The sequence below is a fragment of the Erinaceus europaeus genome, chromosome 13, assembly GCF_950295315.1.
Source record: "Erinaceus europaeus chromosome 13, mEriEur2.1, whole genome shotgun sequence".
NCBI classification, from domain to species: domain Eukaryota; kingdom Metazoa; phylum Chordata; class Mammalia; order Eulipotyphla; family Erinaceidae; genus Erinaceus; species Erinaceus europaeus.
Genome location: NC_080174.1, coordinates 10,937,063 through 10,961,518, shown reverse-complemented (window position 1 = coordinate 10,961,518; position 24,456 = coordinate 10,937,063). Strand labels below are relative to the sequence as shown.

General features: G+C 40.8%; 1 protein-coding gene across 2 annotated transcripts in view; it reads right to left on the bottom strand.

Annotated features, from left to right (window-relative positions):
- SYNE1 (spectrin repeat containing nuclear envelope protein 1) overlaps positions 1 to 24,456 on the bottom strand; it is a 606,430-nt gene that overhangs the window by 334,400 nt on the left and 247,574 nt on the right. For both annotated transcript variants that reach the window (XM_060205315.1, XM_060205316.1), the window contains 9 exons: positions 23,251 to 23,454; positions 19,738 to 19,945; positions 17,750 to 17,862; positions 15,542 to 15,750; positions 14,776 to 14,931; positions 9,968 to 10,259; positions 7,729 to 7,901; positions 3,582 to 3,891; positions 2,067 to 2,231 (listed from right to left, as the gene is read on the bottom strand). In XM_060205315.1, coding sequence (XP_060061298.1) covers positions 2,067 to 2,231; positions 3,582 to 3,891; positions 7,729 to 7,901; positions 9,968 to 10,259; positions 14,776 to 14,931; positions 15,542 to 15,750; positions 17,750 to 17,862; positions 19,738 to 19,945; positions 23,251 to 23,454 — 1,830 coding nt within the window. The remainder of the gene's footprint in view (positions 1 to 2,066; positions 2,232 to 3,581; positions 3,892 to 7,728; positions 7,902 to 9,967; positions 10,260 to 14,775; positions 14,932 to 15,541; positions 15,751 to 17,749; positions 17,863 to 19,737; positions 19,946 to 23,250; positions 23,455 to 24,456) is intronic.

Below are 24,456 nucleotides of genomic sequence, written 5' to 3'. Positions count from 1 at the left end.
ACGGATTTGATAGCTTATTTATTTGGTACCAGGGAGTGAACCAGGTGTCTTGCATAGACATGATGTCTCTGAGCATTGTCCTCAACCTGATCTTTAAATTTTATACTTAGAGAAGTTCCTCTTCTCCCCAGAGTCCACTAATACCCTAAGGAACCAAACATGCCCCCAAAATGCTTGTGTGTATCTATGTTCATGGTAACACAATCTGTAATAGCCAAAACCTGGAAGCAACCCAGATGTCCAATAACAGATATGTGGCTGAGCAAGTTGGGATCTATATGCACAGTGGAATATTACTCAGCTATCAAGAATAATGAATTTACCTTCTTTTTTTTTTTTAACCTCATCTTGGATAGAGCTTGAAGGTGTCATGTTAAGTGAGATAAATCAGAAAGAGAAGGATGAATGGGGGATGATCTCACTCACAGACAAAAGTTCATAAATCAGAACAGAAGGGGAAACAAAAAGCAGAACTTGGACTGGGTTTGGTGTATTTCACCAAATTAATGGACTCTGGGGAGGGGCTTTCAGATCTTTGTGCATGATGGTGGAGGAGGACGTAGGCAAGGGGTCAGACTGCATTACAGAAAACTGAGACATTTTACACAACTACTAACAATTGTATTTTCTGTAAATTACTAATCTCTCCAATAAAAAAAAATAAGTACTGTTCCAGGAAGTTTATTTAGAATCACTGAGGACACTCTGCATGGTAACATGGTAACATGAACAGAAAGGCATGTTTTTCACCTGCTCAGTCACTTCTCAGACCCTAAGGAGACTGGACTTTTCAAACACTCGGAAATACAGATTCACTCTTACGATCATCTGCATCAATTATTTTTGTGATTTTTTTTATGCCGTGTCTCCAGATGTCACAACAGCTATATCATCACCGTTTAAGTTTTAGAGTGATCCACGGTGGGGAAGTCACTGTAATTAAGTGCTCAAACAACTAGGAATAAACTCAAGGAGCCCAAGATCTTCAGCTTCCTAAGGGTGTGTGTGAACACTCTCTAAGATTTATATATCTTTATAAAATGATGAGGGAGGGAGGGAGGGAGGAAGGGAAAGAGATAGAGATAAAGAGAGAGAGAGAGAGAGAGAGAGATATTACTTCTCAGCTCTGGTATAATGTAATGGTGGTGGCCAGGGATTGAACCTGGGACCTCTGAGGCCTCAAGCACACAAGTCTAGTGAGCTACCTCTTCACTATCTCTTAGTCCCTGCCCCCTCAAAGGTGTTCAATTCTATTTTTCAAGTTGCCCTTACAAGGAGTAAACTAGGTGGTAATGTTTAATGCCCTTTAAAGTAATATCTTTCATTCTGCTGTTGTTCTGTTGGCCAGGGAACCTGAACAAAACAGCTAGGGTGACATTTCCAAGTTATTGTCTGAATATATTTAGCTAACTTGCTTTATAACTTCTCTTCCACTGAGCTTGAAAAATAGCATCTGGCTTTGTCAGACCTCTTTAGTGGTGTTTATTTTGTAGTAGTTTCTGGTCCCATAGTTCAAAACACACAGAAGGGTAATATCCCATCTTGCTCTCAAATTAAAATGCTTTGAATTCTTTTTACTTTCTTGATTACATTTAGAATTCATAAGGACCAAAGTAGTCAACACTAACAGGAAAAACAGGAAGGAATTATTTAAAATAGTAAAATGTTTTTCCTTCCTTCCTTTTTCTCTCCCTTTCTTTCTCCTTTCTCTCTCCCATTCTTTCTTCCTTTCTTTCTCTCTCCCTTTCTTCTCTACCTTCCCCCCCTCTCCCCTCTCTCCCTCCTTCTCTCTCTCCCCCTCCCTCCCTCCTTCTCTCCCTCTCTCCACTAGGAAGGACTTGGTACCTGCTCAACAAACACTTCACTGTTCCTTACTACCATTTCTCCCTTTTTTCTTTCTTTCTTCCCTGTATGTAAGGGAAAGAGGGCTTGAGCTCAGGCCCTCACACATGGTAATATGTGCTCTTTACTGAAATAATAGTTTATCCACAGAATCTTCACTATGGGCACATCATGTCCAATAACCAATGAAACACTAAAGTTATAACATCTGTTGGTTTCCCGACCTTAATTTTGGACAGCTTTTTCTGGGAGGCTGTTGAGTCCCCAGATGTATCTGACCACCGGTGGAGTTCTTCCTTTGCTGAATGTAGCCAGGCTGTGAACTCCTGGACTGCATCCAAGTATATGAGGTGATCTTTCACAATCTCTTCGACTTCCCTCATTTTCTCCTAGTTGACAAAGGAAAAGTTATTTTAACAGTGGTTGTTATTGAGAATATGAAATCAGAAAAGATAATGGATCTGGATATGATATTGGGATTTTTTTTAAAAGATTTTATTTATTTATGAGAAAGATAGGAGGTGAGAGAGAGAGCCAGACATTACTCTGGCGCGTGTGCTGCCGGGGATCAAACTTGGGACCTCATGCTTGAGAGTCCAAAGCCTTATCACTGTGCCACCTCCCGGACCACAATATTGGTTTCTTAATGATTGCAGATTTAGTCTTATTCTTGAATTTATTCTATTGTAATTTCTATTTTGTATCCTAAAATAAAATAGCTTTTCTTTTTTAAATTTTATTGTCACCAGGGGCTTGATTCCTGCATGACAAGTCCACCACTTGTGCTGGTCATTTTTTCTTTTTTTCTTTTTATTTGATAGGGTAGAGATAAATTTAGAAGGAGGAATAGAGAGGGACAAAGAAAGATAGACACCTGCAGACCTGATTTATCACTCACAGTTATCTTTGGGAGGTTACAGAAATCTGGTGGTGGGTATGGTGTGGAACTATATACACCGTGGTCTTAGAATCCTGTGACAAATTATGAATCACAAATTAAAAAAGTCTTAAAAAAAAGAGAAAAACAATAATCAAATAATTCTAGCAGCCAGGAAGTGGCACAGTGGATGAGGCAGGAGACTCTTAAGCATGAGGTCTGGAATTTGATTCCTGGCTTCTCCTGTGTCAGGCTGGTGCTCTGGTTGCCTCATTCTTTCTCTAATGAATAAATAAGTAAATAAATCTTTCAAAAAGGAAATTTCAGTTCTGCAGAAGGAGAAAATATTCACCCATGTAACAACTTCTTGTGTATAATTTCTTCCCTATTTTTTTTTTTAATTTAAAAAGATGGGCCAAGTAGTGGCACACCCAGTTGAGTGCACATGTTATCATGGCCAAGGACCCAAGTTCAAGGCCCTACTCTCCACATGCAGGGGGATGCTCAGGATTGATGAAGCAGGTTTGCAGGTGTCTTTCTCTCTCTTCCTCTTTATCTTCCCTCCCCTCTCAATTTCTCTCTGCCCTATCAAGTATAAAAGAGAGAAATTAAAAAAAATTTTAAAAATGGCTGTGCCATTACCAAGCCCCAGTGGCAACCCTGATGCCAATAAAAAAATAAATAAATAAAAGATATAGACATCTATAGATGAATACACACACATACACACACACACACATATACACACACATATACTTAAATATACAAATAATTTTAATGTAGCCAATTCCCAATAATTCAACCCATAGTGTACTCTATACTCAAGTCTCGAACCCTTTTTCCTTCAACAGAAAGCACTAACCTTGGCAACAGTCATGATATCATTAAGCTGGGTTCTCAGTTCTTCTTGAGCCGCTTCCTTGAAAGACTCTTCCTCTGTTTTCTGGTAGAGCTCCCTGGCTTTGGCCCTTACGCGCTGCAGGGCTCCAGCGTGGTCCTCAGCCTCGGATATGATGGACTGATAGTGGTCCAGAAGAGTGAACTTCTCTTTCAGACCTGGCTGGAGTGGCAAGGGATGCTCTACTTTATGGTCCACAGAGTCCATCCACTGCTCCAACTGGGTTTTCCACTCCACGTAGTCATTCCATTGACTCACCACTGACTCTAGAGTGCTAGAATGAATGTCACATAGAACAGTCTGTTATCTTCACATCTCCACTGGAAATAAATGGCAAGGCTCTTGCATCCACTCAAGCTCTTTTACTGAATGTCACTGTAAGTGAGGCAAGAGCAAGAGAGACAATATTGTCTGACCCACACCACCTTCTCTAGGACTAGCGAGAAAGCTTTCTAGGGAAGGTAACGATTGGGTTGTCAGGAAAGTCATGCCATATTTCTTCTGTTTTTCTATGCAAAAATGTGGCATGACTTTTCCAACAGCCCAACACTGTGTATGTGACCCAGATTTCAGCCTGGCCCTCACTGTGCTGCGGGAAACTTCAGTGCTAAGGCTTCTCCTTCTCTCTCTCTCTCTCACTCTCTGTCGATTTCTCTGTCTAGAGAACTTGTCCTAGGTGGTAAGCTCCTAGTAATGACAAAAACAGAAATTTGAATAAATAAATAAAATCTGTATCAGAATGTGAGGTAAAATGTTGCAGTTATATATGCATCTGGAAAATTGTCTTCTACATTCTAGATGTCCCCCCAAATCAGTGTTAGGACATCAATTATATTTTATGTATTTTTTATGAAAATGTATTATATTTTTTATCCAATTGACCTTGAAATCAATGTCATTATTTAATTCCGGAATGTTCCCATCTCAATTACATCCTCCCCCCTTTCTCTGTGTGTGTGTGTGTGCGTATTCTTAACTATCCTGTGCCAGTTTATTTTGTTAAAATCAGATAGTGGAGGGAGTCAGGGGGTAGCACAGAGGGTTAAGTGCACGTGGCGTGAAGCGCAAGGATAACTGTTCCAGTCGCGGGCTCCCTACCTGCAGGGGCATCACTGACCATGGGCTTGAATCAGGATTCGAGAATTGAACCCAGGTCCTTGCACACTGTAATGTGTGTGCTCAACCCAGCTCCAGTACATATTTAAAATATAAAAAAATCACAAAGTAAACAGTTCTGAAGACCAGCATTTTAAACTTTTAAATTATTCAACTTTACAAACTATTCTAAATTCCTCAAGTGACCTCTCAGAGTTCCCTTTGTTTATAATCCTTTGATTCTGAAAGTACCTTTTTGGTAAATGTACTTCCAGAATTTTTTTTTTTTTTTTTGCCTCCAGGGTTATCACTGGGGCTTGGTGACTGCACCACAAAACCACTGCTCCTGGAGGCTATTTTTTCCCATTTTTGTTGCCCTTGCTGTTGCCCTAGTTGTCATCGTTATTGTTATTATTGACATTGATGTTGTTGTTGGATAGGACAGAGAGAAATTGAGAGAGGAGGGGGAGAAAAAGAGGGAAGAGAGAAATATAGACACTTGCAGACCTGCTTCACCGCTTTGAGGCGACCCCCCTGCAGGTGGGGGGCCAGGGGCTCAAACCGGGATCCTTATGCCAGTCCTCGCGCTTCATGCCATGTGCACTCAACCTGCTGTGCTACTGCCCGACACCCCCAGAATTTTTTTCTTTTTTTTCAAATTGACTCTTTTCCACAATTAGGAATCCCATCATCCATGTCTTAAAGCTGTCATATTCTCAAATAATTTTCTGCAAAATCCAAATTAACCTGCCTCGCCTGAAGACACACACCCTCCGATCATTCCACAGGTCCTTCCTAACAAAATCTGAGCCAGAGATTTTTCTAGAGTGGACCAAACCCCTACTATAATCTAGAGTAGGCAGGGGACAAAGTGGCTGGTCTGTTCCATCATTTTGGCACAAAAATCTGAACACTGCTATAGCTCTCTCTCTCTCTAGTTAGTTGTCTTTTAATTTCCTGGTGAAAAAGGAAAGCCAAGAAGGATCTAAATATTTTTTGTTGTTTTTCACACTATACTCTTAATAATCCAAACCCACACATATTCCTGCTCTCTTTCAGGAGACAGGCCTATTGCTAAGCACTGGGGAGGTCCAGGCCAAGTTCTAGCAGTCTGTTACGTAGAACCATGGGAGCACATGCTTTCTCGTTCAGCATGCTAAGAGTTACTAAGATTCAAAGTTCTTTGGTGTTTGGTTTTTTTTTTTTTTTTTGAGGGGGGTAACATTCAGCTTTTGGAAGTCACCACCACTCAAGCTCCAGATTAAAGGATAAAAACACAAATTCTGGTTGCCCTCATGACTTACTGTTTATATTGTAGCAGACAATATTGTTGTATGCTTTACATTGGGTTCTAGTTCTCCCCCACCAAGAGAATTGGATCAGTCCTGCTAATTTTGCGGGCCGCTTGGCCCCGCCCCAAGGAACCCCGCCAGAGTTCCAGAGTTCCAGAGTAAGAGAGAGTGCTTGCGCCACCACAAAGAGACAGCAGAGTTCTGTTTGGTGATTAGTTTGGTTTAGTTTATGAATCGTTGTTCCTGAATAAAGAAATACAGCTTCCCTGCCCAGCCGTTGTCTCCGCGTCTCTGTTACCCACCCGGCTAGAGTGTTCGAATTTTAACAACACAATATACAGTGCTTTGTGTGTGTGTCTCTGTCTGTGATAGACTTTAATCTTTTATTTGTCAACTTACTGTGAAGATGTAAGACAGGCATTTCTTCAGACATTTAATGGCAGAAGCATCAGGATATGGTTCCTGAGATGTTTTAGTATTATTTAGGTATAAGACCCATTTGTGCAAAAAAAAAAAAAAAATACATAAAGCAACTGTACTGAGAGGAGAGGAAGTTAAAAATTCATAAACGCAACACCACCCTCTGCTGTCCCAGAAAAATACCTCTCATTCTTTTTCTGCTTTCAAACAGGGGCCCTGTGAGCTTTCTGGAGTCGCTGGCAGTCGGCTGTGTATTTCATGAGACCATCCCACAACCCATGCACTGCGCCATGTTAACGCTCCTGACCTCACTAATGATATAGGGATGCTTCCATTACTGTGAGAAATATTCCAATCGATTTATACCTCAGTGGGGTGATGTTAATTGCAGTTAAGAGATGAAGACTGGGGGTCAGGCGGTAGCGCAGTGGGTTAACTGCACATGGCGCAAAGCACAAGGACTGGAGTAAGGATCCCGGTTCGAGCCCCTGGCTCCACACTGTGAAGAGTTGCTTCACGGGCGGTGAAGCAGGTCTGCAGGTGTCTATCTTCCTCTCTTCTCTCTGTCTTCCCCTTCTCTGTCCATTTCTCTCTGTCCTATCCAACAACGAACGACGTCAACAATAACAATAATAACCACAACAAGGCTACAACAACAAGGGCAACAAAAGAGGGAAAAATGGTCTCCAGGAGCAGTGGATTCATGGTGCAGGCACTGAGCCCCAACAATAACTCTGGAGGCAAAAAAAAAAAAAAAGGAGATGAAGACTGTATTTCAGCCTCAGAGTTGATAACAATTTGATTTGGCGAAACTCAGTTGTGCTTCTTTCAAAAGTCCTTGCTTTGGGGCCAGAGGAAATGTTCATGTGGTCTCCATGTACACAACCCAGGTTTGAGTCTGGCCCCTACCACACTGAAAGAAGTTTCAGTGCTGTGGTCTCTCTTTCTGCCTACCCTGTCTCTATATAAAATAAACCCTACGCACTGTGTTTTGATGAATTGAAAAGTTTCTTCCTCTGCTTATGTTGTGCTCAAGAGTCCATAGAGAGATGTGGGAAGAGATTGTAAGGGGTAGGGGGAAAGTAACAAGCACACACACACACACACACACACACACACACAACAAACAACAAAAACAGCCTTTTTCCTTATAGAAAACACAACTCAGTTAAAGATAGCCAAGCATAAAAGTTGCTGAAACAATGCACCTGCTAACTTCACATATGTTCCCCTCAGCACAGGCCACCATTTTGTAAGGCACTGGTTTTCTTTTATGCAAATCGATGCTAAAATCAAGTCCATACCTCTGAGCATAGGTGGAAGAGCTCGTGATGTTCGCCCACACGTCTTTCAGTGTCTGGAGCTGAGTCTGAATCACCTTCTGACCTTCTTTGTTGCTGCTCCTCAAGGCCTGCTCTCCTTTCCCAATGGCCATATTCAGCTTCACTTCCCCTTCCCCTTTCATCAGGAGAATCTCCTACAGTGGGACAGTGACTACATGTCAGCAGAAATATTGAAATCTTCTGAGGTTTTAGAAAACAATTGGACAAGGGAGATAACTCAATAGTAGAGCACAGACTTTTTTTTTTTTTTTGGCCTCCTGGGTTATCACTGTCCATGCCAGCACCATGAATCCATAGCTCCTGGTGGATATTTTTTCCGTTTTATTGAGTAGACAAAGAGAAATTGAGAGGGGAGGGGGAGACAGAGAAGGAGAGGTATATAGAGAGAGACACCTGCAGACCTGCTTTGCTGCTTGTGAAGCATCCCCCTGCAGGCGGAGAGAAGGGGTTCAAACCCAGATCCTTGTACATAGTACTATATGCATTTAACTAAGTGCACCAACAGCCAGCCCCTGAGCACAGAATTTATATACCTGACATCCCAGAGATCTTAGATTCAAACCCTGGCACCATTATGCCAGAATTTTTGAGTATTATTCTTGCCTGTCCCATTAAAATCTTTTATTAAAATAAAAAGTTGCTTCCGATGAGACTCTAAATAGTGAATACACTTAATCTGACGAATATAATATTTTCTTTTAAAAATGAAAACAACAACTACAAACTCTGCAGGCTCTACTGTGATACAACACTTTGCCTCAACTTTGAATTTCAAGATTCCTACCGTCAAATTTAATTCCAGTTGAAATTCTTGGAAAACTTTGAATGACTGGCTTCAAAATGATGACATTACTGACTTTTGTTTCAGATTTTAAAGGAGCTAATTTGGAAAGAAGTTTCAGCTTGTTTAGCTAATTATTCTCAAGTTCAACTTAACTGACTTCAGCCCGAGTTAGTAATCTCCTTGTGCTTTTTTTTTCACTTTTATTAGTAGAGTGCATTTTATTAATTGATTTGCACATGTTGAACCATCATCGTATCCCTGAACTATTATGCTGTCAGAAAAGTCATGACACATTTTTGCCCCCAGCTCCCCACCTGCAGGAGAGTTACTTCACAGGTGGTGAAGCAGGTCTGCAGGTGTCTACCTTTCTTTCCCCCTCTTTGTCCTTGTCGTCCCCTCCTCTCTCCATTTCTCTCTGTCCTAACCTATAACAACGACATCAATAACAACAATAACAACTACAACAATAGCACAACAAGGGCAACAAAAGGCAACAAAAAATAGTTTAAAAAATGAATTAAAAAAAGAGATGGGATGGCAAAATAGCTCACTTGGATAGTATGCTGCTGCTATGCCATGTTCATGACCCAGGTTTAAACCTAGCTCCTATGACACTGAAGGGAGCTTTGGCAGCCTCTTTTATTTATGTACTTTTAATATACCTCATTTCACTTCACTCAGGTCCCCTTATCTGCAAATGTACAAGTGACAAATTAGGAAGTTGACCTCTACTGAATTCAGAACTCCAAGAAAGCAGGGGTTAATCATTGTCAAGAGTGGTCCTCAAGGTGGCATAGTGGCTAAGGCACTAGATTCTCAAGCATGAGGTCCTGAGTTTAGTTCCCAGCAGCACAGTACCAGAGTGATGTCTGGTTCTTTCTCTCTCTCTCTCTCTCTCTCTCTCCTCCTATCTTTCTCATTAATAAATAAAAACTTTTTAAAAATCATATCAACATATTTGTCAACATATTTCCTGCAACTAGCTTAGTACTCCGAGTCAATTATTCCATAATGCTTGTTGAATATCTACTAAACAAAATAACAATAAAAGTATTTAAAAGCTAATAAGAAAAAAGAAATTGCTCATTTGCCAATGGGACAAATTCCTCTACATTCATTTTACCCAGTTTCTCCACTGTGTCTCCACTTAGTTCTCATTTACTTACTTATATATTTTTCAAGAGGAATTTATTTATTTCATGAGAGAGAAAAGACTAGAGTACTGGCCTGGCATATACAGTACTGGAGATGGAATCTGGCAACTTCTATAAAGGTTGTGCTCTACTCACTGAACGACCTCCCCAGCTGCCTATTCCTCCTTAAGGTCACAGAATGAGGAGGATTCGACTCCAACATGCATGGTCCAGTCACGTCTGTCTGCACAAGTCAGCAGGCTGCAGCCTGGGTCACACGTACCTGGACTTGTGAGAGGCGTCTCTCCAATGTCTCTCTGTTTCCCACGGTGCTCTCTGCACAGGCCAGCCTGTCCTGGACGTCCTTCAGCCAGGTCCACATGTTCTGCAGAGCCTCCTCCAGGGCCTCATGTTCCTGCAGGGCCATCTGGCAGGCCCGCAGCTTGTCTTTGGTCATTCTGAGCAGACTCTGGTAGTGAGCAAGGAGTTGTGAGCACAGGCGGCCCTCCTGCCCCGCTCCATGGCCTTCCTCGCTGAGGAGCTGCCCGCGCTGGGAAAGCTTATCCAGTGACTCTCTAAAGAAAACAGAAGTGGCATTTTTTCAATTCCAACATTCTAGTGTGTGTGGGGAGGGAGTGGCAGAGAGGACTGTTGATGTTGGAATCAGAACCAGACAAGAGCTCCCCAATGAGGAGTCTTTCAAATGAAAACACACCCTTAAAGCCTGAACGGTTCTGTACACCAACTTTACCCTAAAAAGAAAAAGGTGAAGTTTCTAATGTACCTAGAAATAAAGTAATACAGTGCATAAATGATTTAATTGATATTATTATTTATAAATTTATGTTTATATGAGTGTGTTTGTCTATGTATTTATAAATATGCATTTCTATTTTACAAATTTATCATCTATTCTTTATTATAATGAACACAGAGCAAAATAAGTTAGGGTATATAAGAATGGCAAAGTTAATTTAAAATAATAAAGATAAATAAAATAAACTATAGAAAATAAAATCATTTAAAGTATAGATAGTGAGAAATAAATAATAATTTTATTTATTTATTTAATTTTTTTACACCAAAGCACTGCTCAGCTCTGGTTTATGCTGGTGCAGAGGATTGAATCTGGGACTTCAGAGCCTCAGGCATGTTTTGCATAACTGTTATGCTACCTATCCCTGCCCAATAGTAATAATTTGAAATGAAATAAAATGATGAATCTAGGACCAAACTGGCTCTCTGCTTTTTCTTATGGCTCCTGAGTGCTATCAGTAGCCATTTCTTGATTCTGTCTCTGTTGTGCTGATATCTCAGCAACTCGATTCAGAAAATGGGCCTAGACCTGCCTCTCCATGGTCATGGTCATGTCTAATGTCTCTTTATTAGTGCCTTAATCATGAACAGGTCTGAGAACGCACATCCCACAACACACACACACACACACACACACACACACACACACACACACTCCCACACCCCACTCACTAAACGCTCTGCTCTTTTGTATATGGTGATTGCTCCTTCCTGTAAATCCTTCCCCTCTTCTCTGCTATGTTTTCAGTTGGTCCTTCAAATCCCCAGGGAGCAGAGTCCAGTTTCCTCGAGTCTCAGCTTAGTTGACTCAACCCATAAGCTTTCATCTTCCAGAATCCAAGGATATTATATTCACCTCTTATCTCCAACACTCAGCACCATAGATGTCAGACATAAAATGCAAATACTACTACTAATAACAACAATGTGTCCTGCTGAGGTGTTTTTCCCCAAGGGTGAGTGCCCCATGTGTGCAATTTCACTTCTTCTGGACCGACGTTTACATTCAGAAAGAGAGGGAGAAAGAGAGATGCTGTTTTCTATGTGTTTTGGGGTTTCCTTGTTATATCTTGGATGCTTTGCTCATCTAACTCGGAAGCTTTGCTTACTGCACTAAGGGAAAATGAAGTGCCATGTGATGGGCTAACTTCATCCTCCTCTTCAGGCTGCTGGATTTAAATCAGCCTCGCTCAAAGAATGCACCCTGGACACCAGGAGAGAGTGCAGCTACCTCATCACGAATGTCGGCAGCATTCAATGAAGCGATGAAGGCAATCTGCTATACCTTCTCAATGTTTTTCTGAGTCACAATGGTGTGTCAAGAGCACTCCGTGAGTTTATTATTACTATCACTATTATTTTATCAGAGCACTGCTCAGCTCCTAGTTATAGTGGTGCTGGGGATGGACTCTGGAGCCTCAGGCTGAGAGTCTCTTTGCATAACCATTAAGTATTTACCCCACCCCCCCATCACGAGATACATGAGCACTACAATTTTATACATGCTCTAAACTATCTTTCTTATACCTGTGATCAGTTTTGAGAAGCTGTAAGGTGGCCTAAGCAACATTGTGAGTAAACAATAATCTATAACAACAGCTACCACTTGTCTTGTTACTACACTAAGATAGTTCAAAGATGGGTGGTAATGATTCTCAAATCTGGGGTCCTACTAAAAACACTAAATTACTAGTAATTCTAAATATTCCCTCAAGTTATCTCAAGTATTAGGAATATTATGATGCTAGGAATACCCAAGTATTAAGTAGTAAGCAAGTGACAGAAGTCAGATGGCCCCGTCAGAGAAACTGGTGACCAGTAGAGCACATTGAATTGATCCATATACAGAAAAATAGCCAGTTAAAAAAGAGAAATTAAAAACTGAGATAAAACACACCACTTGTTTCTGAACAGCAAAAATCTGGGCATCAGAGAATAAAAGTTCAAGAAAGGCTGTATGCCTACCAATGTACAAAATATGAAATGATTATGAAAGCAATGAGGAATGAAGAATAAATTTGAATTAGCTGATGAAAGGGATTGTGGTCTTTTTCTCTTTGGACCTCATGCACACGTAATTTCACTGCTCTTGACAGATTTTTCCCTTACAAATTCAAATAGAGAGATACAGAGAAAGAGAAGGATCCATTCGGGAAAGACAACAGATCACTACTCCCCTCCGTGTGGTACTTGCACATAGTAAGTCGTGTCCTTTGCAGAGGAAGCCGTGTTCAGGCCCCATGACCATTTTTCCCCCCAGGTTGTCAATGTGATGAGCGAAGTAAATAAACAGGAAGGTTAACAGTAACTTGTGGAGAAGAAATGAGAGCAGAGAATATATCATGTCATTTAGGAAGTTTGGAAGGAGAAGTAGGTCTGGCCACGTTCCATGACATCTAGACAAGAATTAAGATTTCACAGACAACTGAAGAGCAGTGAAATTTTCATAAAGTTATACAGTTAGAGTGATGTAATTCAGGCTGGTGAAATAGCTTACTTGGAGAGTGTGTTGCTTTGTTATTTATGCTACTTTCTGCTGTGTTAGAACCTGGCTTCCAATGTACTGACGGAAGCTTCAGTGCTAATGATTCTTTTACTTTTTCTCTGTCTCTACCTAAAACAACAACAAAACAAAATGATGCAATCTTGCTAATTCAGCAGTCCTTTTCTGTTTTCTCCCCTTATGCCAGACAATGGGACTATATAGATTTAAACAAAACAAAAACAAAAAACCTTCACCTTTGGACACTGGGGTGTGTAGTGTCAACAAAGGGCCCCCCTTCCCCCGCCCCAGAAGGGCATATAAAGATGGTACCAGAACATCCCAGGAAAATTTTATAGTGATCATCAAACCCGAATACCACTGACAGTTGTCAGTCTGTTTCTTTTTGTGCATTTTTGCTTGTATGTTTTACTTTCCAAGTCAAAGAAGGCATTTTGGGCCGAAAGGAGGACTTGGAGGCACAGGGAATGAGAAAGCTTTGAATTCAGCACTGTCACTCTTGATCATCCTGCTGTTGCACCGGTTCAAGCTGGCTGTGAGCTCATGTCTGCTGCTTCACAGCTATGTGCATTTGCTCTTTAAGAGGAAAGGCAAGGGACTGTGACCAAGTTGCAATGCTCTGATGGATAAGTGTTCTAGTTTCCACAAGAAGTCCAATGTAGAGGCTGGAAATGCCAGGGGTGGAGCATGCATTTAGAGAGCAAAGCCCCAAGGGTAACAGAGACAAAAGTACTGGCCAGAGAACACTCACTGGGAAAGGAGCCAGAAAGACTGGCTCAATTGGGAGGCAATGGAGAGATAAATATTGTAGCCAAGAAGGGGAACTCCAGGAAAAGCACCCTGAACCACCACTGTTTCTGCTGTACTAAGAATATACTGAGAATGAGCTAACCTTTAAGTGGAACTGAAGGATGAAGTACATGCAGGAAATACAGATACCGAGATCTATAGCATTATTTTGGTAAATACTTTCTCCACAATCACTATGTATTTGTGGTGTTCTGTTTCCCATTTTCTGATTAATGTTGTCTTAAGCATTTATTTTTTGGCTGAATTATGACATGTTTACATATATGATTTCACTGCTCCCAGTCCATCATTTGAGAGAGAAAGAGAAAGAGAGACTGAGAGAGAGAGAGAGAGAGAGAGAGAGAGAGAGAGAGAGAGATCCCATAGCTACTGAAGTATCCTCTAGGAGTTGTGGAACTCCCACATGCTGCTGGGATTCAAACCTGGATCACAAACACACACACACACACACACACACACACACCAATTCAAACCTGGATCACACACACACACCACATACCACACACCAAGGCACACAACCTAGCTGGTAAGCAGTATGACAGCTCCCAGACTTGTGATAACTTAATATATCCTTATATTAACCTCTCAAAGGAAAGCTCACTATTACTAACACAATGTCCAGAGGCTAATATCAAGATGTAAAGGGAATGCATGATCTGTACAATGTGGTGAGCAAAGGAGAGTTGACCTGGAACAGACTTAAGCTCCTCTCTTCCATTCCCATGGTTTCTCTAAAACACCATACCACGACAGGAACACATTGGACAACTTGCAATAGTTCTGACATTCAGAGACTGAGACAAATGCTCAACTACCACCACCACCAACCAATCAACCAACCAACCAACCAACCAACCATCTAACTAGATAACCAACCAAACCAAACCAAACCAGATAAGTCAAGCAAACAGATAGGCAATCACATCAGAAGGGAGAGACTCTCCTCTATTTCAACACCATACCTTGCAGCCAGTAGCTCTCCCAGAAACATTTCAACTTTATGAACTTCATTTTTCTTCTCAGGAATGTGTTGTTTGTTCTCTCCTAAGTTTTCAGCACTTAACCTTTCGCTCATTTCATGGATCCATGCATTCAGTTTTCTGTGCTGATCCTCAAAGCTAAAGAAAAGGAAAACACCATGGAGACATTCTTGCATGCTCAGTATAAAAAAAAAATTTTTTTTTTTAAATATTGAAGTCATAATATCTATGGCAACTGACATCTAAGGACTTTTTAAGTATGGAAAAAAGCTCATCTGCCTGGGTATTTTTCTTTGAGATTCAAGCAGAAAAAGTATAACCTTAATCTAACTGAATTAATTTCCTTGGAGCTATAGCAGGATTATTATTTCCATTATTAATGTGTACTTAACATTGTGTCAGTAAAAACACACCATGAGGGGGTCGGGTGGTAGCATAGCGGGTTAAGTGCACGTGGCGCAAAGCGCAGGGACCGGCATAAGGATCCCGGTTCGAGCCCCCGGCTCCCCACCTGCAGGGGAGTCGCTTCACAGGCAGTGAAGCAGGCCTGCAGGTGTCAAAAAACACCATGAGAACTTGAGCAATAAATTGTCCCTTTACTTTAAGCCTGTACATAAGGTCAAAGTTTGGAACTTAAACTCACAAATGCAAACATTAGTTGACCACTCACAACTGCTCTTTTTTTTCCCAAAGCTTTTGAAAACTTATTTAGGACATGATACAATCTCTGCTTATCAAAGCAACCTACCTCCCAAGTTCTAAGGCACAGTCTTGAAGAGCCTGTTTGTCTTTAAGGCATTGTTTCAGAAAGGCTTGAAACTCTTCATTTGCCTGTGTGATTTGTTCCTGAATGCTACTGACAATTTGCTTAGACAAATATGCATATAAAGTTTGTCCTTCTTGAGTTACAGCATCAAGCTTGCTTTGCCCATCACTGATAGAGTCCAGAATGTTCTGCTTAGGGGAATACAAGTATACAACATATTTGCTGTGATTCAGAGACTCTGGTGCATGTAGATTTTCATTACAATTCTGAGCTGAGATAATACAACAGACAAGAAAAATCAACCCTAAGGGAAGACATTTTAACAAATGTTTGAGTAGGACACCATTGGAATCTGATTCAGCCCCATAACTGAAGATAGTAGTACTCATAAGTCATTGGAAGCTCAGAGTATAAAGCAAATGGAAAGGAGAACATCTCATCAAGGTCTTATTCCCAGTATCTCTCTAATCTCACTGTCCCAACCTGCTTCAAACTCTTTTCCTCACAAGGCTAGTGTGACACTACTCACTGATTTCATTCTGTGCCCTTCTGCTTCCTCCTATCTGCTCAGCACAAGGACCCTGGTTTCCTCTTGTATGCACTTCTGTCTGAGAAGCTCACATGTACAGACAGTGACTCAACAGAGCAAAAATAAACCTACAGAGAAATGCTTGTGTTTTCCTTACAATAAATAAATCCTAGTGTTGTGAAACCATAATATCTGGGGAAATAGAAATTTATGAATTTTCAAGTATGGGAACAAACAAGCTCACTTAATTGGTCACTTCTTTCATTTAGAAAATGATAAATTCTAGGAATTTCTCTGAGATTTAAGCAAAAAAAAAAAAAACAACAACAAACTACTGTACTATCCTTATCTTTACCCTAAACTCCAGGGTTTTATTTGCAATTATCTCTCAGATTTTTCACTTAGTTCCACGCCATCTCAAACTGAAACTGAACAATTTCACAGAAGAATTCACCAACCTTCTTGCAAAAATCATTGCCTTTATTATAAATATCTGTCTATTCTAACTTCCTATGAACTATCTATATAATTGTCATCACCTACTAGGTCACAAAATTCTCTTAATTAAAAAAACATGAAATTTTGCAGTACTTAACACAGTGGTTTGCTCAGATGACTCATTTGCAAAATTTGGCCAAAATTCAAATTGAATCTACTGTTCTGTAACTCATTTATTTACTTAATAAATCTTTTTATTTTCTGATTTTTATTTGATAGGAAATACTGCATTATAAAAACATATCAGTCATTTCATATACATACACAAATATAAAACAGTTCAGGTTTAATCTGACAACATATTTGCTCAACCAGAGTACTACCACCCAGGCCCTGAACATGAGACTTCAGAACCTTATTGCATAAACTATATTTGCATAAACTGTATATTATTTCTTTATTTTTTACCAGAGCACTGATCAGCTCTGGCTTATGGTGGTGCCGGGCATTGAACCTAGGACGTCAAAGCCTCAGGCATGACAGTCTGTTTGCATAACCATTATGCTGTCTACCCCTGCCCAGTAGACATCATTTTAAAACCCTACTTCTAATGGTCTTCTTTCTGAGTTCATACAGTAAAAAGCCCGAGAAACCTAATAAAATCTGTTATTTAAGGGGGTGGGATAGGAGAACTCTAAGGTCCTGGTATTTGATGGCAGGAAAAGATCCAAGGGAAGGCTGTCTTACAGACATCTATTAAGGAGAGACAAGAAGTTGTATCTATGTGTCAGTCACTGTACAATAAGCCACTAACTCCTCCTCCAATAAGCTGGAAATCTAATTGATTTATTACTTTAATTTGATATAACTAACTCCCCATTTAGATTTTAGGTAACTTAAAATAAAATCTATGTCTTCTTTTCAAAAACTTCTCTATAACCACAATTTATTTTTACCTGTACTGCTATAGAAATCAATGTTACATTTAGTTTTGAATTAGGTTTAAATTATAACCAATACGTTAAGAGAAGGAGAGGTGGGATCTACAAATTCTGCAACTCTAAATGATGCTTTACCCTCGTAGAACTCAAGAAACTGAATTCTGTTACAGAAGAAGAAAGGCTGAATAAAGTAAGACTTAGGGGATGTGATCATTTAAACCTAGGCTGAAGACAACTGAGTAAAGTTTAAGAAAGAAGGAAAGTTACTGCCAGTTTTCATACCTGGAGATCATGGAGCTTTGCTTCTAGAACCTTGCTGTCACCAGTTCTGTTGGATGATTCCTTTGCTGCTGCTTTGATTCCAGAAAACCATTCTTGAAACTCCAGCATAGATTCTTTCAAAAGAAATAAAAGCAAGAAATAAATCCAAAAACACTGTGTCTTCAGGGTTGCCATAGTGAATTAATTTTGATCTCTAGCATGCTGCCTTGCAAAATGTTTCAGAAGGAGGAAAAGAATGATACAGATGATCAATGGCCGTGGTTGTTCACGACAACATGGGGAAAAAAATATCTGGAGAACAGACAGAAATTTGCACTCCTATAGGATGTACTGTTGCATTATGTTCATTTCTTTTTGTAAAGGCAGACAACTAGTTGCTCGAATATGTGAGAGTTCAGGGAAGAATTGGTTTAGGTATGCAGAATTATTTTATGACAATAGGAAGAACCATACTCTTTCCATCATTGATTTGGTGTATTCTAGCTGCGTAAGTGCAGAGAACCACTGTGTGGGGCACAGGGACATATGGGTCAGAGGCACAGGGCTACCGATTTCCTGGCCTGTGTGTAGGACTTTCAGCGTCTCATGGTCTCTACTAACATCCAAGTTTATTGTGCCACTTCATCATGACAGTGGAAGTAATTTTCCATACAGGTAAGCTTTGTGTAGGGTATTCAGTTGACATTCAAAATTATCAAAATGACGGTCTTCCAATTTCATTACCAGCACTACGAGTTAAGTTCCCTAAGGAGGAGTAAGGGGCTGGAGTTAAGGAACTCATCCAACTGGACTGGTTTTTACCTATTTTCCTTTGGCAGGAGGAAGACGAGAGAGGAAAAAAAAAAAAAAAAAGCTCAAGAGAGGCGAGAATCAGGGTTTCCAGATTTCCAGTCCCATCTCCTACCTGGAGATTTTTCAGAAAGTGTTGTGAAAAAAGACCTCCATTCTTGGTATTCTGTATTTTAAAACACAGTGTTTCTCTCTGTTAAAAAAATATTTTAGGGGTCCAGTGGTGGTACACCTGGTTAAGCGCACACATTATAGTGTACAAGGCCCTGGGTTCAAGCCCTTAGTCCCCACCTGCAGGGAGGAAGCTTCACAGGTGGTGAAGCAGATCTGTAGGTGTCTCTGTATCTCTCTCTCTATCTCTTCTTCCTCTCTCAATTTCTCTTTATCCAATAATAAATAAATTAAAGTATATTTTAAAAAGAACTGTGTGAGAGAACAAATGGCCATGTTTTTTTTTTTAAAGTGTATTTTATTCATTGCATTTTAGTGAGAGATATTGGGAAAAAAACAGGGAAAAAAATTGGCTAGAGCACTGCTCAACTCTGGTTTATGGTGATGTCAAGGAATGAGTCTGGGAGTTTGTAGCCTCAGGCATGAAAATCTTTTGCATAACCATTCTGATATTTCCCTGGCCTCACAGTATTTGTCTTCAAGTAAAAAGTGGATTTGCAGAGTTCTGAGATTACTTTGGGCCTAAGGGAGGAGGAAGAAATCTCTGTGTGCTCAAAATCACGAATATAACATTTTTCTCTTCCTTCCTTCCTTTTGCTTCCAGGATTATCGCTGGGGCTCAGTGCCTGCACTATGAATCCACTACTCCTGGAGGCCATTTTTCACATCTTTGTTGTTATTGTTGTTGTTGGATAGGACAGAGAGAAATCAACAGAGAAGACAGAGAGGGGGCGTGAAAAATAGACACCTGAAGACCTGCCTCACTGCTTGTGAAACCACCCTCCTGCAGGTGGAGAGACAGTGGCTAGAACCACGATCCTTATGCTGGTCCTTGCGCTTCACACTATGTGCACTTCACCTGCCACCACCACCTGGCCCCCTCAAGCAAAATATTTCTATTGCTCCACAAATGCTGACATATTTAAAATGTTATCCTTCTGAAAAGTCTTAAGTGATTGCTGGCAGTTTCTAAGCAACATTGGGTTGGCATTCTGTCTCACAAGGGACTATTCAGACTGTGGTCTCACCACTGAAGTGTTTTTCCAGAGAATCCTGAAGGCTGGCCTGTGTTCTGGAACACAGCTGGTTCATGGCTTCCTGTTGCTTTATCAGTCCAGTCATGGCGCTGCCCAGCCTCTCCAGCTCCACAGAAGGGTACTTGCGGCACAAGCTATTCAGATTCTCTTGGGTGGAGCTGATGTTGCTCTGCTGACTCTGGAGTTCTTTTTGTATTTCCTGCAGAAGAAAAGTGTGCCATGAGAAACATCCACTATGGTGAAGAGAAGACTGCATCTACTGTTTAAAGCACTTAAAAAATATATCAAAACTGGGGTCTCAGGCAGTAGCGCGGCAGGTTAAGCACACGTGGAACAAAGCGCACGGACCAGCGTAAGGATGCTGATTCGAGCCCCTGGTTCCCCACCTGCAGGGGAGTTGCTTCACAGGTGGTGAAGCAGGTCTGCAGGTGCCTATCTCTCCTTCTCTCTGTCTTCCCTTCCTCTCTCCATTTCTCTCTGTCCTATCCAACAACAACAACACGAATAACAACAACAATAACAACCACAACAATGATAAAACAACAAGGGCAACAAAATGAAAAACATAGCCTTCAGGAGCAGTGGACTCGTGGTGCAGGCACAGAGCCCCAGCAATAACCCTGGAGGCAATAAATAAATAAATAAATAAATAATAAAACGGATGCTTTTGAAATACACTCAATAACATACACTTTAAGGTGGATGTCTCCCCTCCCCCCCTGACCTGGAAGGATGACATTTTTGTAGATCTGTGTAGATTTTGTCAGAATTCTGACAAGTTCTTCTTAAGACTCATGACAAACAGTTGCTGGGATGTAGTTAAGATAGCTTGGGGTTGTGGGCACATTGACTACATCTCTATAGATTATATCCCATGAACTCGGGTTTAGTCAGGTGACTAAACGGTTTAGTCAGGTGACTTGAACACAAGTGGAGTCACACTCTTGGTTTCCATGCAGGCACAATACAAGTACTCACGGCAGAGGACTGGGACTCTGGCTTCTATCCCTGGCATCACTATATGCCACTGTACTGCCCTGGCCTCTCTTTTCCTCTCTCACAAAAACAGATGAGTAGGTGAATTCTAGGGGGAAGGGGAGACTGCAGACCAGGGACCGAACTGATATTAGAGCACAGTGCTTGCCTGCCAGGAACTCCCCGCACCACACACATCCCTTCAGCATTGCCATAGGCCAGGGCTGAGTGGTGCTCTGGTCTGGTCTGTCTCTCTCTCTCTCTCTCTCTCTCTCTCTCTCTCTCTCTCTTTGTACATTTGCCTTTTATTAGTTACCTTTTTTAAAAAAATTCTTTATTGGGGAATTAATGTTTTACATTCAACAGTAAATACAATAGTTTGTACATGTACATTTTTCCTTTTGTTGCCCTTGTTGTTTTATCATTGTTTTGGCTATTATTATTGTTGTTATTGTTGGATAGGACAGAGAGAAATGGAGAGGAGGGGAAGACAGTTTCCCATATAACAATGCAACCCCTACTAGGTCCTCTGTCATCCTTTTTGGACCTGTATTCTCCCCCCCAGCCCCATCTGGCCTCTCTTTCATATTGTCTTTCTTTCAAAAAAACAAATCAATAAAGGTATCTTTAAAAAAAGTTATCACAAGATAAGGTCACATTGAAAAAAGAGTACTGGTAGCTAATGAAAATATATGTCTTTCATCTGAAGTACAATGTCACCTCAACAGAGAGCTTTATAGGCAGCTAATCAGGAGTATAATTATGGACAGAAGGCACAGAACTGTTTTTAAAAATATATATCTTTCACAGCGGCTGGATGGTGACATGCCCCTTAGAGAACACAGTGATCTGGGTTCAAGTCTCCTGTCCTCACCTGTAGGAAGCTTGTTTCATAAGCAGTAAAGTAGTGTTGTTGGTGTCTCTTTTTCTCTCTCTCCCTATCTCTCAATTTCTCAGTCTCTATGAGAGAAAGTAAAAAATAAAAGAAAAAAAAAAAAAACAAGAAGGAAGGAAAGGAAAGAAAAGAAAAGAAACTGTCAGGCAGCTTCCCTGCTCCATCCTCCATTGCTGACACTCTGGCCTATTTACATAATCATTGTTTTGCCTGATCTATCTTCTTTCTACCTCGAGACCTGCCCTGCCTGAGGGTACATTAATCCCGCCAGTTAAAACCCTAGCAACCCTTGCTATGGAAGCTTTCGACCTTCCCACTCTTTCCTTTTCTCCACCCCTTTTCCTAGCCATTTCCTTTTCCGACTTGCCACTTCCAGTTTTAAATATATAAAAGTGTTGTCTCTGGTCAATGAAGACGCATTGCGTTCCCGCTCCGCCATGAGTTCCTGGTCTCTTTCCCGCATCGCTGAGTAAGCAGCAGCCCAGATTGGCTCCGGTCGAGTTCTTTCCAACCCAGAGAGCATGTGCCCGGGAAGAAACACCCTCACGTTAGCCCGGCAGTAAACAAGAAAGAGAAAGAAGGAAAATAAGAAACAGAAATAAGGAAAAGAAGAAAGAAAGAAAGAAAGAAAGAAAGAAAGAAAGAAAGAAAGAAGGAAGGAAGGAAGGGAGGAAGGAAGGAAGGGAGGAAGGAAGGAAAAGAAAGACAGACTGCATAGAGTGGTGGATTCCTTGTTCAGAAAGCAAGATTCAGTGATAACCCTGATGAAATTAAAAAAAAAATCCCTCTTTTGTTGAAGACAGTCATATTGACCAATATAAATAAATAAATATGTAAAACTATTTGACAAATAAGTGTGGACATTCATGGCAATTCAAAAAATGTTTTACAGGCTCTATCTTTTTGAAAAAAAAATATCAGGCATGAGAGCTCACCAGTTAGGGTGTATCTCTTGCCATGCCCTCAGCCCAGGTTCAAACCCCAGCACCACATGGGGAATGCAATGGCACTAGGGGGAGCTCCTGAGCTATGTGTGTGGGGGGGTTCTCTTCCTGTCTGTGTCTGATTGAAAACATGGTCCCAAGAGATGAAGTTGCACATGTGTGAGACTCTGGCTCTAAAGAAAATAAAGACAAAAATGAGAAGAGCCACACCACCTTATTAAGTACAACTTTTAGGCAGACTCCACAGCAGCACATGCATTCTGCTTTTTATTTTTATTTACTTAAAAAAAAGTATTAACGTAACTTATTTATTGGATACAGACAGCCAGAAATTGAGAGGGAAGGATGAGATAGAGAGGGAGAGAGACAGACACCTGCAGACCTGTTTCATTGCTCCTTTTCCCTTGCAGGTGGAGTCTGGGGGCTCGAACCCGGGTCCTTGCACACTGTAACATGTGCGCCCAATCAGATGCGCCACCACCCAGCCCAATATTCTGTTTTTTAAATGATTCACCTCCAATTTATTACCATCTTCATTCACTCTTCACCTCTTATTTGCCAGTGTCCAATATCATGATTTGGTTGGTATTGGTGCTTTGAAAGCAGAGACTATATTGTGAGTATAGAGACCACAGAACAGAGGAGCCAATCTCATTGGTGAAATCTAAACAGTGATGGTCTGTGACTTACTTTTACTTTCTTCAGTCCTTCACATGTCTCAGTTTGGGCACAACTCATGAGGGATTCCTCTAGTTTTGTCAGCCAGCTTGCTATGTCACTAATAAATTTCTCCACTTGGGTACTCTGAGCCGTAAAAGCTTTCAAAGTTCCTTTTGCTTCCTCGGTAATTTCTTTGGCATGCTCCAGCTTCTGTCTCAGGTCTGCTTCGATAAACTAAGCATAGAGTAAGATTTCATTAAAATTTGTGAAGACCAGAACATTCTTTTTTTTTTTTTTTTAGTATTTTATTTGTTTATTATTGAATAGAGACAGAGAGAAACTGAGAGGGAGATGGAGAAACACCTGCAGCCCTGCTTCACCAAAAGCTTTCTCCCTGCAGGTTCAAACCGGGGGTTTGAACCTGGGCCCAGGCACACTGTAATGTGTGTGCTCATCAATTGGTCCCCAGAATATTCTTTAAATAGCAATTCTACTTACGTGACCATTAATTGTAAACAAACAAACAAATGACACGTAAGTTTAGAGAGATGCAGATGCAATTGTCCAAAGAAGGAGAACTCAGCAGCCAAACATTTTGAGTGATGGGGATTTGAGAAGAATAAGGATAGCTGACACTGGACATCCAGGTGACAGATAGTGCCAACCTAGGTTCCGGGGAATACACAAGATCATAGCTCACACAGAATGACCAAGGAGGTGACAAAAACCTCTCTCTTCTTTTGGAAAATAATTGCTGGGGGCCAGCCCTGGCAAAGTTATTAGGATCCCTGAAGGAAAGGGAAGTTGGCGAAATGAATGAAGTGAGAGACAGGTTAGCTGCTTCAAGTGCAGGAGAGAGGCACCTCTGTTTTTCTCTCTGCAGAGCATTATTTTTAAACAATTTTTACCCAGATATAGTTGACATCGTGCAAGATTGTTTTCATTAACATCAAGGATACAGTTGACATCATGCATGATTGTTTTTATTAACATCAAGAATAACCTTAAACAACATTATTATTATTCTAAGTATGTTTTCCTTAGAAAGTTCCCTTAGTCTGGGGCATCCTAATCTTCCCTTGAAAGTTCCCTTGGTCTGGGGTAGCCTAAATCTTCCCTTGAAAGTTCCCTTGGAATAACATCTATGTTTTGCATATGTCCTTGTTTTGACCTTCTGTATGAATCAACATTCCTCCCTGGAACTCAGTTTAATAGCTTTTCTTCTTAACTCATTCT